This window comes from Geotrypetes seraphini, chromosome 11 (assembly GCF_902459505.1).
Source record: "Geotrypetes seraphini chromosome 11, aGeoSer1.1, whole genome shotgun sequence".
Taxonomy (NCBI): Eukaryota; Metazoa; Chordata; class Amphibia; order Gymnophiona; family Dermophiidae; genus Geotrypetes; species Geotrypetes seraphini.
Window position 1 is genome coordinate 26862110 of NC_047094.1, and position 14956 is coordinate 26877065.

The following is a 14956-nucleotide window of genomic DNA, read 5'->3' on the forward strand; positions in this document are numbered from 1 at the left end:
TCATACATAGTCTTGAAAACATCACTTGTAAATCCATCAAGAAAAACAACAATTGTATATATATATAAACCCATAACCCACCCCCTCTCCCCATTATTATTATTAATAAACACAATATAATAAGAACCCTTCCCCCTCTCTAATATTCATGGTGTCTATTTCAATAGAAAAACTGGTGTTTAATCATCACAAAAAAGACTTAATTTCCTTAATGATTGCTTTTAGTAACAAAATATTTTCCACCTGCCCAGAAGAAGCTAAAACTTTCTCCCAGAAGCCAATATGATACTGACAGGTAATCCAACTTTCCAGGTATTAAAATTACTCCAATGAGACAGTGTCAATCTGATCTCTTGGATACAATCATATGTCTGCCTGAGCATTGTAAGCTGATTATTTGTTTCTTGATGTAATGTAATGTAATATTTATAATGAATATGCATGAGAGACATTATGAAAGATCTGATTTGTCATATGTATTTTTTAACCTGAATTCTTGAGCACCGCTTTCAATCATCGCACTATAGTCACAAAATTTGGAGAGGCAATCCCTAGGGATGAAAAATAAATTTAATGTACTTATTTGATTTAAATAATCCCGCTTCCCGCTTCTCTTCACAGATCACAATGTGAGTAGATCCCACTCCTTTCAAAAAAAACGAAATATTTACTTGGTGCTGGTTTAAACTTCTTGCTAAAAATCCATTAAGTCCATCATTTTGCTGCCATACCCAACTAAGATCCTGGTTTCACCAGTGATGGCTTCATCAGGGGTGTATTATTAAATTTTCACGGCACACTCAAGGGAACTCTTTCCACCCTCTTTTGGTAACGGACAGAAGGATGCCAAGAAGAATAAACCAGCACTAAGTAAACATTGCGGGGGTTTTTTTGGACAGGAGTGGGATCTACTCACACCGTGGTTTGTGAAGAGAAGTGGGATTATTTAAATCAAATAAGTGCACTTAATTTTACTTTTCATCCCAAATTTTGTAACATAGTAGATGACAGCAGATAAAGACCCGAATGGTCCATCCAGTCTGCCCAACCAGATTCAATTTACATTTTTTTAATTTTTTCTTCTTAGATATTTCTGGGCAAAAATCCAAAGCTCTACCCGGTACTGTGCTTGGATTCCAACTGCCAAAATCTCCGTCAAAACCTACTCCAGCCCATCTACACCCTCCCAGCCATTGAAGCCCTCTCCAGCCCATCCGCCCCCAAACGGCCATATACAGACACAGACCATGCAAGTCTGCTCAGTACTGGCCTTAGTTCAATATTTAATATTATTTTCTGATTCTAAATCTTCTGTGTTCATCCCACACTTCTTTGAACTCAGTCACAGTTTTACTCTCCAACACCTCTCTCGGGAGCGCATTCCAGGCATCCACCACCCTCTCCGTAAAGTAGAATTTCCTAACATTGCCCCTGAATCTACCACCCCTCAACCTCAAATTATGTCCTCTGGTTTTACCATTTTCCTTTCTCTGGAAAAGATTTTGTTCTACGTTAATACCCTTTAAGTATTTGAACGTCTGAATCATATCTCCTGTCTCTCCTTTCTTCTAGGGTATACATATTCAGGGCTTCCAGTCTCTCCTCATACGTCTTCTGGCGCAAGCCTCCTATCATTTTCGTCGCCCTCCTCTGGACCGCCTCAAGTCTTCTTATGTCTTTCGCCAGATACGGTCTCCAAAACTGAACACAATACTCCAAGTGGGGCCTCACCAATGACCTATACAACGCCTAGAAGGCTCGAGTGGGTGGTATAATAAATTTACACCCTCCCAGCCATTGAAGCCTTCTCCAGCCCTTCCTCCCCCAAACGGCCATATACAGACACAGATCGTGCAAGTCTTCCCAATATTGGCCTTTAGTTCAATATTTAATATTATTTTCTGATTCTAGATCCTCTGTGTTCATCCCACGCTTCTTTGAACTCAGTCACCGTTTTCCTCTCCACCACCTCTCTCGGGAGCGCATTCCAGGCATCCATCACCCTCTCCGTAAAGTAGAATTTTCTAACATTGCTCTTGAATCTACCACCCCTCAACCTCAAATTATGTCCTCTGGTTTTACCATTTTCCTATGTGACTATAATGCGATGATTGAAAGTGGTGTGGCTTTACTTTTTTGACTGTGAAACAAGCACAATAATGCTACACAGTAGCCATTTTCTGAGCACTTTGCAAAATCACTCTAGTAGTATATAAAAAGGGAAAAGTAATTGTGTGCAGATTTGATTCAGATATTGTGTTCTGGGATTGAGAGGCTACATACGATTTAATCCAGAACTGATAATTCATTTTCCCATATTATGTTTATACTAGTCTTTAAGCCCGTTACATTAACGGGTGCTAGAAGAGTGTCTGTCTGTGTTTCTTTATCTCTCTCTCCTTGGCCGCTGTCTGTGTCCTTCTGTCTCCCCCCCCCCCCCCCGAGCAAAGCTGTCTGCCCCCAGCACACACCTCCCACCCAAAGCAGCCCCTTTTCCCTCTCCCTATCTCTCCATGGCCACTTCTGTCTCCCCCCAGCACACCCCTCCTCCAAAGCAGCCCCCTTTCCTTCTTCCTGTCTCTCCATGGCCCCTTCTGTCTTCCCCCCAGAGTAAAACTGTCTGTCCCCAGCACACCTCCCCCCAAAGCAGCCCCCTTTCCCTCTCCCTCTGGCCCCCTGAATTAATCCCCCTGCTTACCCTCCCTCCATCCCGGCGTCTTCTGGCCTGCTCCTCTTCAAAGCAGGCCGCAATCGTGGTGGCCGGCCCCAGTGAACTTCGCAGGCCGCTCCCCAACCCGGAAGCACGCTCCCCCCCGACGCGATCCCGTGCGTCAGAGGGAATGTGCCACCAAGTCCGGAAAGCGGCCCGCGAGGTCCGCCAAAGCCGGCCACGATCGCAGGCTGCCCCGAAGAGGAGGATCAGCGGCAGCGGCAGCGACAGCAGCGGTGAGCGAGGGCGGGAGGTATGGTCCAGCTTGCTTCGGGTTGGTGAGGTGAGGGCGGGAGGTCTGTTGAGCTTCCTTCGGGTTGGTGAGGGCGGGAGGAGGGGAGTGGCCAGAGTGATCATTGGCCGGGTTCTAAAATGGAACACGGCCACGGATCACACACCACGGCCGCAGTAATCACACTTTTTTAAAAGCGCATGCGCCACTAACCTTTTATTATATAGGATGTATTTGTTAACCTGAAATCCTGAGCATTATTTAGTACTGTGAGACAGCTATCTAAAGCTCAATTATTCTAGTTCAGCCTGCTCTACCTTGTGTCAGCCTCATCTACTCAAATCTACTTTAAGAGAATATGAAAAGCTGAGGAAACTTGTTGAATTTATCTTTCTGCTGCCCCTGTAGCTTTGTAGGACCAGAGACTGAACACATACAAGTTAAACAAACATGATCAGGGCTAGTGCAAAGATATTTGGCGCTATAGGCAAACCTTTTACTTGTACCCCCTGCCTGCACTCCTGGCTCCAGTCCCTCTTGCAGCCTACCAGCTTGTCCCAGCTCCCCCAGAGCCACTAATCCAGCATTTTTTTTCCAGTTGTTAGCTCCTGTGACCTGCAGGAAGAAGGCCACTTAACAGGGCACGAGCTTTGTCTACTGTCCGTTGTATGGTAAGAATGACAAGATAGAGATTTTGCGGCTCATACTCTCAGAATGACCCTGAGCAGAAAAGGGAAACGCACTATTAAGCTCCCTCTCTCTTGGTGACCATGGAGTACAAATTGTGGAGGCAAGCACTGGATAGTGCTTTGAGAGAGAGAACCGAGAGGGAATTTTACATTGCATGCCATAGTTTGGGGTTTTTTGCTGTCCCCAGAATCTCATTGCTGTAGGTCAGTGGTTCCCAAACCTGTCCTGGAGGACCACCAGGCCAGTCGGGTTTTCAAGATAGCCCTAATGAATATGCATGGAGCAGATCTGCATTCCTGGCATCTCCATTATATGCAAATCTCTGTCATGCATATTCATTAGGGCTATCTTGAAAACCCGACTGGCCTGGGAGTCCTCCAGGACAGGTTTGGGAACCACTGCTGTAGGTGATTAGTTTGCCTAATGGAGGCACCAGCCCTGCTTGTGGCCCAGTGGCGTAGCGAGGGTGAGAGGCACCCGGGTCAGTGACGCACATCCCCTACCTTTATTTCTGCCCCCCACGCCTTCACCGATCCCGCCTGCTGCACATGCCCCCTTCCTTTCCCCCGTATCTCTAGTTAAAGTTGTTGCTCGCGGCGGTCAACGATGTGTTCCTCACGACCCTGTCGGCTCTCCCGCTACATCACTTCCTATGCGCGGCACCCAGAAGTAACATCAGTGGGAGATCCGATGGGGGTCGCAAGGAGCATGTTGTTGACCGCCACAAACAACTTCAACGAGAGATGTGGGGAAGGGAAGGGGAGGCATGTGCGTGGCGAGGGGAGGAATGGGAAGAGGCAGGGGGGGAGAAGAGGAGGGATGTTGACATGGTCCCCTTACTATGCCAGTGTTGTGGCCTATCCACTGGAAGTGAGCCGTAAACATAAAAAGAAAACAAAAATAACCGTTATCATAAAACTTGAGTCAAATGTGTGTTACTATTCAAAAACAGTGCTAAACCATGTAACTATTGTAAAATCAAATCAAATTGTGCTAAATTGTCCTCCGGCCCCCCATTACAGCTCGAGTTCTCAAGCAAAGTTCTGGGTGTCACCTTAGACTCTTCTCTATCCTTCAACGAACATCTCCAATCCCTGGTGAAGAAATGCTTCTTCAGCCTTCACATGCTAAGGAAAGTCAGACCCTATTTTCACCAAAAACACTTCGCAGTCCTAGTACAATCCATCATCCTCTCCAGATTGGATTATTGTAATTCTATCTACCTCAGCCTAACCAAGAAAAGCCTCCACAGACTTCAGTGGATTCAGAACGCTGCAGCTAAGCTTGTTTTCGCGAAAAGCAAATTTGATCACGTCTCACCACTCCTGTCTAAGCTCCATTGGCTCCCAGTAATCCCCAGGATCCACTTCAAATGTGCGTGTCTGGCCTACAAGATCCTACATGGCATCCTTCCTGCCGTTATCCCTCTATCCTGGAACTCCCCAACCCCTACTTCCTCCAGATCCTCCCAAATTTTTAAACTATCCTTCCCTTCCATAAAAGGTATTTCCCATGTAGGCAAACTTGGGTCATCCCTCCCCTTTAGAATCACTGAGATCTGGAATAACCTCACTTCCCCTCTCCGAACCTCAAGCTCCCTCCAACTCTTCCGCAAACACCTAAAAACCTGGCTATTCTCAAAACTGTAACACTTCCCCCCTCTTAGGCCTCTCACCTTCCCCCTTTACACCTAACTCTTTAATCTCTCCACTGTAGTTCCTCTCTCATCTTTCTTCCTGTAAACCGTGCCGAGCTCCACATTCGTGGAGATGGTGCGGTATATAAACCCAAGGTTTAGTTTAGTTTAGTTTAAATTATTAAAATATTGATTTTAGGACTAATTTGAAGGTAGTTGGCTAATGATGACAATATGTGAAATTTACCTATCAGATTTAAAAAATTCCTTTTAAAAATATGACAAATAAAAGTGTTGATCTGTGAGGAAACCTCTTAAAAGAACTTTTATATTATTTTATTGGTTTAGCTATGATGATGTACAGCCATAATCCTTAATGTCTGTGTAACATAGATGTTATATATGTGTTTACTGCAGTAATGCACATTTATTTCAGAATCACTGCAACCCAACTTAGTAGTTTGGGTCAGTCATCGAAAGAAGGATATGGCTTATCTATGGAGGTTGTTTATCCAGAAAGCAGACCGATGTCCCCAGAAGAACAATTAGATATTATGCTTGAACAAGAGAAGGAGATGAATAAGGAAGAAAATATACCATCAGAAAGAGATCTTGAGGTCTGTGTCATTAAAATTTAATCTGATGTATTTTTCCAAAGTGTCTCAATTATCAATACATAATCTGCATATTGGGCCTTATTGTACACTGGACAAAATTCCTGATAATTGCACTGTTTGTTGATAAGTGCTTTTTAATCTGTTACTTACATTACCCCTCTCCTCAAGTCACTTCATTGGCGTCCCACAATGGCATAGCAAGGGTGGGGGCGGGAGTGCCAGCACCCCTCCTCCTCCCCGCCTCCTCCCTTCACCATGCGCGCGCGCCCCTTCCCTTCCCCTCCCCATATCTCTAGTTGTTCACCGCCGTGAGCAACAACTTCAACATGCTCCTTGCGACCGTGTCATCTCTCCCACTGACATCACTTTCAGGTGCCACGCATAGGAAGTGATGTCAGAGGAGGAGCCGACAGGGTTGTGAGGAACTCATTGATGTTCTTATTGCTGGTGGCGGTGAACAACTAGAGGTGCAGAGGAAGGGAAAGGGGGGCACTCACATGGCAGGGGGAATCAGGGAAGGAGCGGGGGGGGGGGGAGATGAGGGCGGAGGAGGGGCATCATTGCATCAGGCGCTTCTCTCCCTCACAATGCCACTGGCTTCCTATCTGTTTCTGAATACAGTTCAAACTCCTCTTACTTATTTACAAGTGCATTTACAAGCCCCTCAATATCTCTCCTCACTTATCTCCCCCTATGTCCTCCTCCCCCTTCCGGTGAAATAACAGAATCAATTTACAGTGCAAATAAACTTCTTTGGTTATCAGCAAAGCGTGTTCTGGCTCTGTATGCAGCAATTTTCCTGGAATTTATGCTCAGTGTATCACAAATGGGCATTCTGGGATCAACACCTTTTATAAAATAACACATAGCACTAGGATCCATGATCAACTTTGGGTGTAAATCCAAGGGTACAAGTTGGGTGCAGATCTACACTATTCTAAAACATTGCACCCATTTGAAGTGAACACTCCTGACACACCAATGCTTCTCCCATGGTCACACCCCCTTTGTAGATGGGTGCATAAGTTTTATTTTCACATGGATCTGCTGTTTCTGCCCCAAATTGGTGTCCTGGTTCTATTAGAACTCTTTTCCACGTGCTAACGTTTGGTACCATATATAGAGTTTCCCCAACTGCGTGGAGGCATTCTGGGGAGTGGAGTTAGGTTATGGTGCAGACAACAACACATGGATTTTTACATATTCAAAATGATGCACAATGGTAAAGCAGAGGCAAATCTTTCTGGATGCTTTTTCCTGGGTTGTTGAACTGCTCATGAAACAAACTCATTGTTAACCAGACTCTATACCTGTTAGTTCCCCAACAGTGCCCTCAGTGTGAAGAGCTCAACCCTCCAGAGGAAACTCCTGTACCCTCTTCAGTGGACATCCCGCAGGATTTAAATTGAGGACCCTGCTTTCCTGTCTGTTCCTCTCCAGCTAACTTGTTTAATAATTCCAAATGATAAGTACAGTTGGTTTTGCATAGTCTTTGGTAGTCCTTGGATTTTCTGAATTGTAGACTAGAGAGACTTCATTTTAAAATCATCACCTATAGCATTGCCTCTCAAGAAACAAACTAGCTGATCATTGGCCGTTTCATCAAAAATGAAAATTTGCTCTGATTTGTACCACTTTTCTCTGATTTTCTTCTACAACTTAGTATACTTATAAACTGTGTCTAAATCAGCACTGATTCATTCTTCAGTTATCTTGATGTTCTGCAAATCATGCTGCTTTTTAAATTTCTCAAGCCATTCTCTTCTGGCTCCAAGTTTCAGAGCACTCTCTGTGCTCATTCTGTAAAGCTTCACACAACCTTTCCAGGATTATTGCTGTACTTAGGCTCCAATTTTCAATCTATACATTCAGAAATTTTTACATATTTTCCATGACATTACTGTTATTATGAGACAGCCTAAAAACATTTTGGGATCTTGGTTTCTGTTGCAAAGACATAGGAGTCTAGGTGAATATCCCTTGGTTGTGAATTGTTAATCACATCTTTCAGCACCTCTTTCTTCATCAGTGGAGACTAGTATAGTACCCTCTTTAGTTTTTCCTTCTGCAAGCAAATTGAGAAGGTGTGTTCTGATCTGCTCTGTTCTGCTTTTGTTATTTTCAGTCCCCACATAGGGGGGGGGGGGGAGAACTCTGCCTGGGAGAGGACGCAGACTCCACGAGGGTGGGTATACCTGCTGAGCCGGCCTGCTTTGTGCATGCTCAAAGCTCAGGGTCCATTCCCTTGGGAGCTAGCTGACCTTCTGATTTATTAGAGACTTGAGCACAGGCCATGGGGCCCCTATGCTAATCCCTAGGGTTTCAGGGAGCTGGCTGCATTTTTATCTCCCCAGTCATGCTGTGAGGATTCATGGGGGTTGAGTTCACAGTCGGTGCTGGACTGACTAGCAGCCCAAAGATCTCCATGTTGGATAACTTCTAGAACAATTTTGAGGCAGAAAGTCTTCTCCATTCAGTCAGGCTGCAGGAAAGCTGACACAGGCAGGCACCAGCCTGGAACAGTCAGGATCTGGTTCCCATGGAGAACCCAGATCGCTTTGGTCTTATGACATGGCTCTTGATCGCACAGCTTTAGCAAAGGTTATTCAGAAGTAGTTATTGCTACTCTCCTCCAAATGAACAAACCTTTGAGAGTTGTGACCTATGCTAAGACCTGGAAGACTTTCCAGCTCTTGTGTACCAAAGATCATGTAGAATCTTTCAGGGTGCCAATTCCTGTGAACCTTGCTTTACAACAGGCTGGATTAGAAAAAGGCCTGGCAATAGCATCTCTCAGAGTTCAGGTGGAAGGCATCTCATTCTTCCAAGCTCAAGAAGGGAAGGTATCACTAGCATCTCATCCAGATGTAACCAGATTTTTGAGGGGGGGGGGGGGGAGCGCTCAGGTTGTGACCTCCAATATGCCAGTCTTTCCTATCATGGAATCTTAATATCATCCTGAAGGGCCTTAGTAAGCCTCCAGATGAACTGCTGCAAAAGGCGTCCCTCCTGAACCTCACAGTGAAGACAGTATTTCTTGTAGCAATAGTCTAGGTGAGAAGGCTGTGGAAAATGGTTGCCTATCTCTATCAAAACTCATTCGACCAGAAGTATGGCATCTTCATGGGCAGAGGCCTGGACAGTTCTGCCCAAAGAGGTTTGTAGAGCAGCTACTTGGTCTACATACCTTTAAAAGTACTATAGAGTGGATATGGCAGCATGAGAGGAAATTGCTTTTGAATCCTTGGTTATGCGGGCAGGCTCATCTGTCCCACCTTAGACATCTGTTACTGCTTTAGTACATTACCTAGAGTACGAGCTCCAGTCAGTTTTTCAATGCACCTGCTTTCTGCCTCGGACAAATATCTAGTCCAAAATGAGTTTTTCTCCTGTTAGTTGCATGAACATGTATAGATAAATTGCAAATAAAGCAATGAATTTGTTGAATTTTGGAGCCCCTATGTGTTAGGGATAGTTGTATACAGCATGTTGGTTCGTTGGTATACCTATGTTGTAAGTTCATGCTAATTAATGTTCTTTTTCATGAGATACAGTGCAGAACAGAAATGTATTGTGCTCTCAGGGAATTTCTCCATTTCCCTCCTTCTGATTTCTTTTCTTACAGTGAAGCTCACCCGATTTGGTATAAACTGAAGAGGGCACTATACTCCACTGGTGGAGGAGGAGCTGAAAGATGTGATTGATATCCTTCTGCAAGCAATTTGCGACCAGGAGATCTTCACCTAGAGGACAGACTCCTTTGTCTTCTAACAGAAAGAAGATTATCGAGGTAAGACCCTAATCTTCCATTAATGTTCTCTTTATTTTCACAGATGGTTTCTGTTGTAAATGTTGAAAATTTTGAGATTTAGGGCTCCTTTTACAAAGCTATGGTAGAGGTTTCTACCATGGACCAGTGAGGTAAATACTCTGATGCTCATAGAATTCCTATAAGCATCAGAGGATTTACCTCACTAAACCATAGTAGAAACCTCTGCCGTGGCTTTGTAAAATCCAGCTTTAGATAATTTGGTTAGCTTTTCACCTGACTTAAAACACCTTAAAATATCTTATTTTGTATCTCATTTACCCCCTCTTTTACTAATGCGTAGCATGGGTTTTAGCACCGGCAGCGGCGATAACTGTTCCGACACTCATAGAATTCCTATGAGTGTCGGAGCAGTTCCCCCTTTCAGCACTAAAACCCGTGCTACGCGTTAGTAAAAGAGGGGGTTAATGTTTTTTTTAATCTCTTGATAATTCTGCTCTAATTTTCACACAATAGACAGAAAGATCCTTTTTTTAAAAAAAAAATTTCTTATAGAATGAAGCAGAATGTGGAAGAAGGATGAAGCAGAAGTTTTTGACCTAGGCTTTCTTCTGAAATGGACCTGCAGCCTCATATTTCAAATTTTTTTTCTCCTTTACTCTTAGGACATTATCTAGAATGACTCTAGATTGTAGCAAGCTTTACCTCTCAAACAGAACAGATGTGACTAGTGGATAGAGGCAGGAAGTCTACTGCCATTTTAGCTTGTTGATATGGTTGATGCAAATTCATGATGACCAAACTCTGGCTTCAGTGCATGTTGGTTTCTTCCTCTCATGGGCTTGGTGGGATTCTGCTTTCTTTCCCCCCATCAACCCTAATTGAATACTTCTCCCCATAAAGATGGATTGAATGGTTATTGCACTTGGAAGCATATGGCATACCAAACAGGACAATAAATAGAAAAACTCCACCGTTAATTTAGGAGCACAATCCACAACGGAAGAAAAAGCCTCAGGTATTAATGCGGCAGAGCAAAAATGCTCAAACCTCCTCCACTCACATCATCGGCAAAAATCTTCTGAAGGGAATGTGCGAAAACCACTACTCTACTTTTGCAGGACTTGATCATTAGCTACTTCTTATCTAATTGTGATGACATAAGTGATGCAACATATAAGCCAATGTTTCACAATATGTTTCTTCAGGGCAGGACGCTGGCAGGAGCAGAATAGCAGGGTATGCAATAAGTGTGGAGAAGTGATTTTTGACAAAGCCCTGAAGAAACGGTTACATATTGTGAAATGTTGGCTTATATTTTGCATCACTTATGTCATCACAATTAGATAAGAAGTAGCTAATGAATCAAATCCTGCAAAAGTAGAGTAGTGGTTTTCGCACATTCCCTTCGGAAGTTTTTTGCCGATGATGTGGGTGGAGGAGGTTTGAGCATTTTTTGCTCTGCCGCATTAATACCTGAGGCTTTTTCTTCCATTGTGGATTGTGCTCCTACATTAACAAGTGGAGTTTTTCTATTTATTGTTATTTATTATCCACTTCAACCATTTTGAGGATACCATTGTCTCCATTCTCCATTTTAAGGACACCATTGTCTCCATCCTCCATTTTGAGGACACCATTGTCTCCATTCTCAGTGGCCTAGGCTTTGAATGTAAGATGAGGTAGTTTTTGGAAATACGTTTCCCACAAAACTCTTGCCTTTTATTCAAGTTATGGTAGTAACAATGATTGCCGTCATATTCATAGCTTTGTTTTTCCAATGATTATATTTTCAGAGATATTTTTACTACTTATACCGTGGAATCTTTCAAGAAATGCTTGCACCTCAAGACAGCAAACACATAGCCAGAATTTCAAAGAATGTACCGGACCATCTTATGAAGAACCCTAAACATGAGAAAATGATTCATAATTTAACTGAGGAGATTGATAGTGATTATACCTTCAGTATCAGGAAATGTATTGGTAAGACCTGTAGTAAAAAATTTTTTTTACCGTAGCTGTTCTGACATAGTGATTCTGCCATATATATTTTGTTTCAAAGCTGGGCAAGTTATAACTCTTCTTTTCTCCAAGGACAGATAGGATTATTCCAGCCACACAAATGGTGATGCCACTATACTGTACAGTGTCACATTGAATCTGCTGTCCCAGAACTCAGAAACTTCTGGAAGATTTTTGGAGCACATATAAATGCTTCCTTTCTACCCCTCAGCTTACTCTATTCTTTTTTTCTACAACAAATGCAATCAGATGGGTTTGGCTCTCCTAAAAAACCAAATGAGGAAGGGTGATAAATTTTCAGTGATACAGAGCAGAAAGGATGCCTTGCAGCCCTGGTGTTGAACGGAAAGATCAATACTCTTCCTAGGGTTGCCAGATTTTACAATTGTTAAATCCGTACACCCCAGAGCCGACTCCAGGCCCACCTATCTGTACCCTAGCTCTGCTTCTTGCTGTCTGCTTTGGTCTGGCTGGAGGCAATCAATGCATTTGCGGATGCCACGCAATGACGTCACGTGCACGCTCACATGCCATGACGTCATTGTGTAACCTTCGGCACTACTTTAGTAAATTAGAATGAAGAACACTCCAATACCCAAATGATCAACTGTAAGACATTATCTCACAATTATGCCATACTTCATTCTCTGGTATTCTCTGGTATTTATTAATCTTACTGGTCCTCAGCGGGCCACCACGCACTCAAACTGCTCTCATTGTGCTGGGCTTTATGCTCCCACTCGTCATCGGATCCAGTGCAGTGAATATTTTAATTATTTTAAGTAATTATAATTTAACCCATTCAAATAAATATATACTAAAAGTACTTAGCTGTGCAAAAGACGCTATTCAGGGGGGGTAGAATCACCAAATCCCTGAATAGCGTCTTTTGCACAGCTAAGTACTTTTAGTACATATTTATTTGAATGGGTTAAATTATAATTACTTAAAAGAATTAAAATATTCACTGCACTGGATCCGATGACAAGTGGGAGCATAAAGCCCAGCACAATGAGAGCAGTTTGAGTTTGTGGTGGCCCGCTGAGGACCAGTAAGATTAATAAATACCAGAGAATGAAGTATGGCATAATTTATTTATTTATTTAGATTTTTATCCCATCCTCCCAGTAGCTCAGAACGGTCTACAAGTGAACATACACAATGGAGTGTAATTGGACATATAAGATATACAAAAGGTTTAAATGTTTGGACATACAAGACTGTGCAGTAGTTTAAATACAGGGAGTATACAGCAAATTAAGAGTAGAGTTTAAGTATAAGTAGTTTAGTTTAAATACAAGTTATTTGAGTTTAGATACAATTTATCAGAGTACAGACTAAGAGAGGACTATACTGAAATTTAGGGAGTAGATAGACAGGAGAGAGAAGAGAGAGGTGGGGCTTAAGGTGGGGTGTAGACTGAGGGTGACCTTTAGTTGAAGAAGAGGGTCTGTACCATTTTACGGAACGTCAATAATTGTGAGATAATGTCTTACAGTTGATCATGACGTCATTGTGTGGCATCCACGCATGTGCGAATTGTCTCTTACCCAATGCGATTGAGAGGAGGCTTTTCAAAACCTGAACAAAGTGCCAGGTTTTGAAAAGCTGTCCAAACCCCCGGACAGGTTCTCAAAAGGAGGACATGTCCAGGGAAATCCAGACGTCTGGTAACCCTAGCTCTTGCTGAACCTCTAAACACAATGCTGACAGTGGAGCAAATCACAGCACCGACAGGAAGAGTCACAGACATTGGTCCTCTAAGCATGCACCTCCCAGGCCCAGCTCAGAGAAAACGATGAGTTAATTACAAGTAGCAAACAGACACAAGGACTTGAACCAATAATTGTATTTATTTATTTATTTAATATTCTTTATTCATTTTCATATTTTACATCAAGTGCACAAAATATTAAATTACAACAAATTATTACACAATATCACTTTTATATCTACTACATAAAATTCTAATAATATTTTTACCCTCTCCCCCACCACCCACCCTTTAACTGCTTTCCAATCACCATATACACATTATATAACATCTTATAACATATTATGTAATATTATTTCCATTACCCACCCCTCCTGATGTGCCATAAAGAAGAAAAAGAAAAGAAGAAGAGAAAAACTGATGATTATTATTCACTACAATATTTTGTCAATGGCCCCCATATTTTTATAAATTTAGTATATGTCCCTCTTTGTATTGCTATTGCTCTTTCCATTTTGAATATATGACAAATTGTATTCCACCAAAATGTATAATTAAGGTTAAATCTTCATTATAATCTCTCTAGCGCTCAGATGCCTGCAATGGATGTAGATAAAGTAAAGCAGGGAAAAGATATCTTTCATCGAGCTGAGAATATTTTGAAGTTATTTGTGTATGAAATATACTGTATTTCGTTTAAATCCAAAAAGTACTTGTAAAACTCTAAACAGTACTTATCTTTTTAGTGATTCGGCTGTAATCTTTAACCCTTTCAGGACCATAAGGATCGTAGGCCAATTTTTGTGGTTTTGACGACATTTTTATGGTAAAAAGGGCTTGCAGATGCCAAAAAATTGATTTTTTTTGTGAAATATCATTATTTTTTTTAAAAAAAATCACACTTCTGGCTTATGGACAGTGTGGCAAGTGAATCTTCTCGTCAATCTAGCAACGACGCTAATGAATGAATGTCGGAACCAGTTTGTTTACATAAAGGCAGTATCATATGGAATCCGTACATATCAAATTTAGAACTGTAGACTATCCCAATCAAAATTTATAGGATTTTAAAGTTATGGGACAAATATGTCCCTTGGTCCTGAAAGGGTTAAAGGGCCAATGTAGCTGGTATAGCTGATAGTCCATTGTTATATTCTAAGTGTTGTTAACTACAAGTAGGGCATTCCTGTCACCCCCTCTATTCGACTGATAAACTCAACAGGTTATCCTCAGTAATGTGAATTCCTAATACATCAGCTTTCTGCCTTCTCTGTCACTGCCACCAGAGTTGCAGAATGGCTAACACACGAAAAGACTTGAGACATATTTCCAAATTTGTGTAAATACTAGAGAATAACACGGGGACAAATTTGTCCCCATCCCCTTGGGATCTATCTCCATCCCCGACCCATCCCCATCCCTGCAAGCTCTATCCTCATCTGCACAAGCCTCGAACATTTTAAAATCTTAAGTGTTCGAGGCTTGTGCACATGAAGAAATACACAGACTGTAAATGATTCACATGTTCAGTTATATATTTTGTAGGACCTGGAAAGGGTGGTG

General features: G+C 42.3%; 1 protein-coding gene across 3 annotated transcripts in view; it reads left to right on the plus strand.

Moving 5' to 3' along the window:
- The window catches only part of DNAH3 (dynein axonemal heavy chain 3), a 294020-nt gene that overhangs the window by 18710 nt on the left and 260354 nt on the right, over positions 1-14956 (plus strand). The window contains exons 4-6 of one of the 3 annotated variants that reach the window (XM_033963933.1): positions 226-295; positions 5705-5885; positions 11451-11640. In XM_033963933.1, the coding sequence (XP_033819824.1) occupies positions 226-295; positions 5705-5885; positions 11451-11640 (441 nt within the window). Of the gene's footprint in view, positions 1-225; positions 296-5704; positions 5886-9546; positions 9676-11450; positions 11641-14956 lie in introns of those variants that run through there. The other 2 variants (XM_033963934.1, XM_033963935.1) reach the window with 2 other exon arrangements.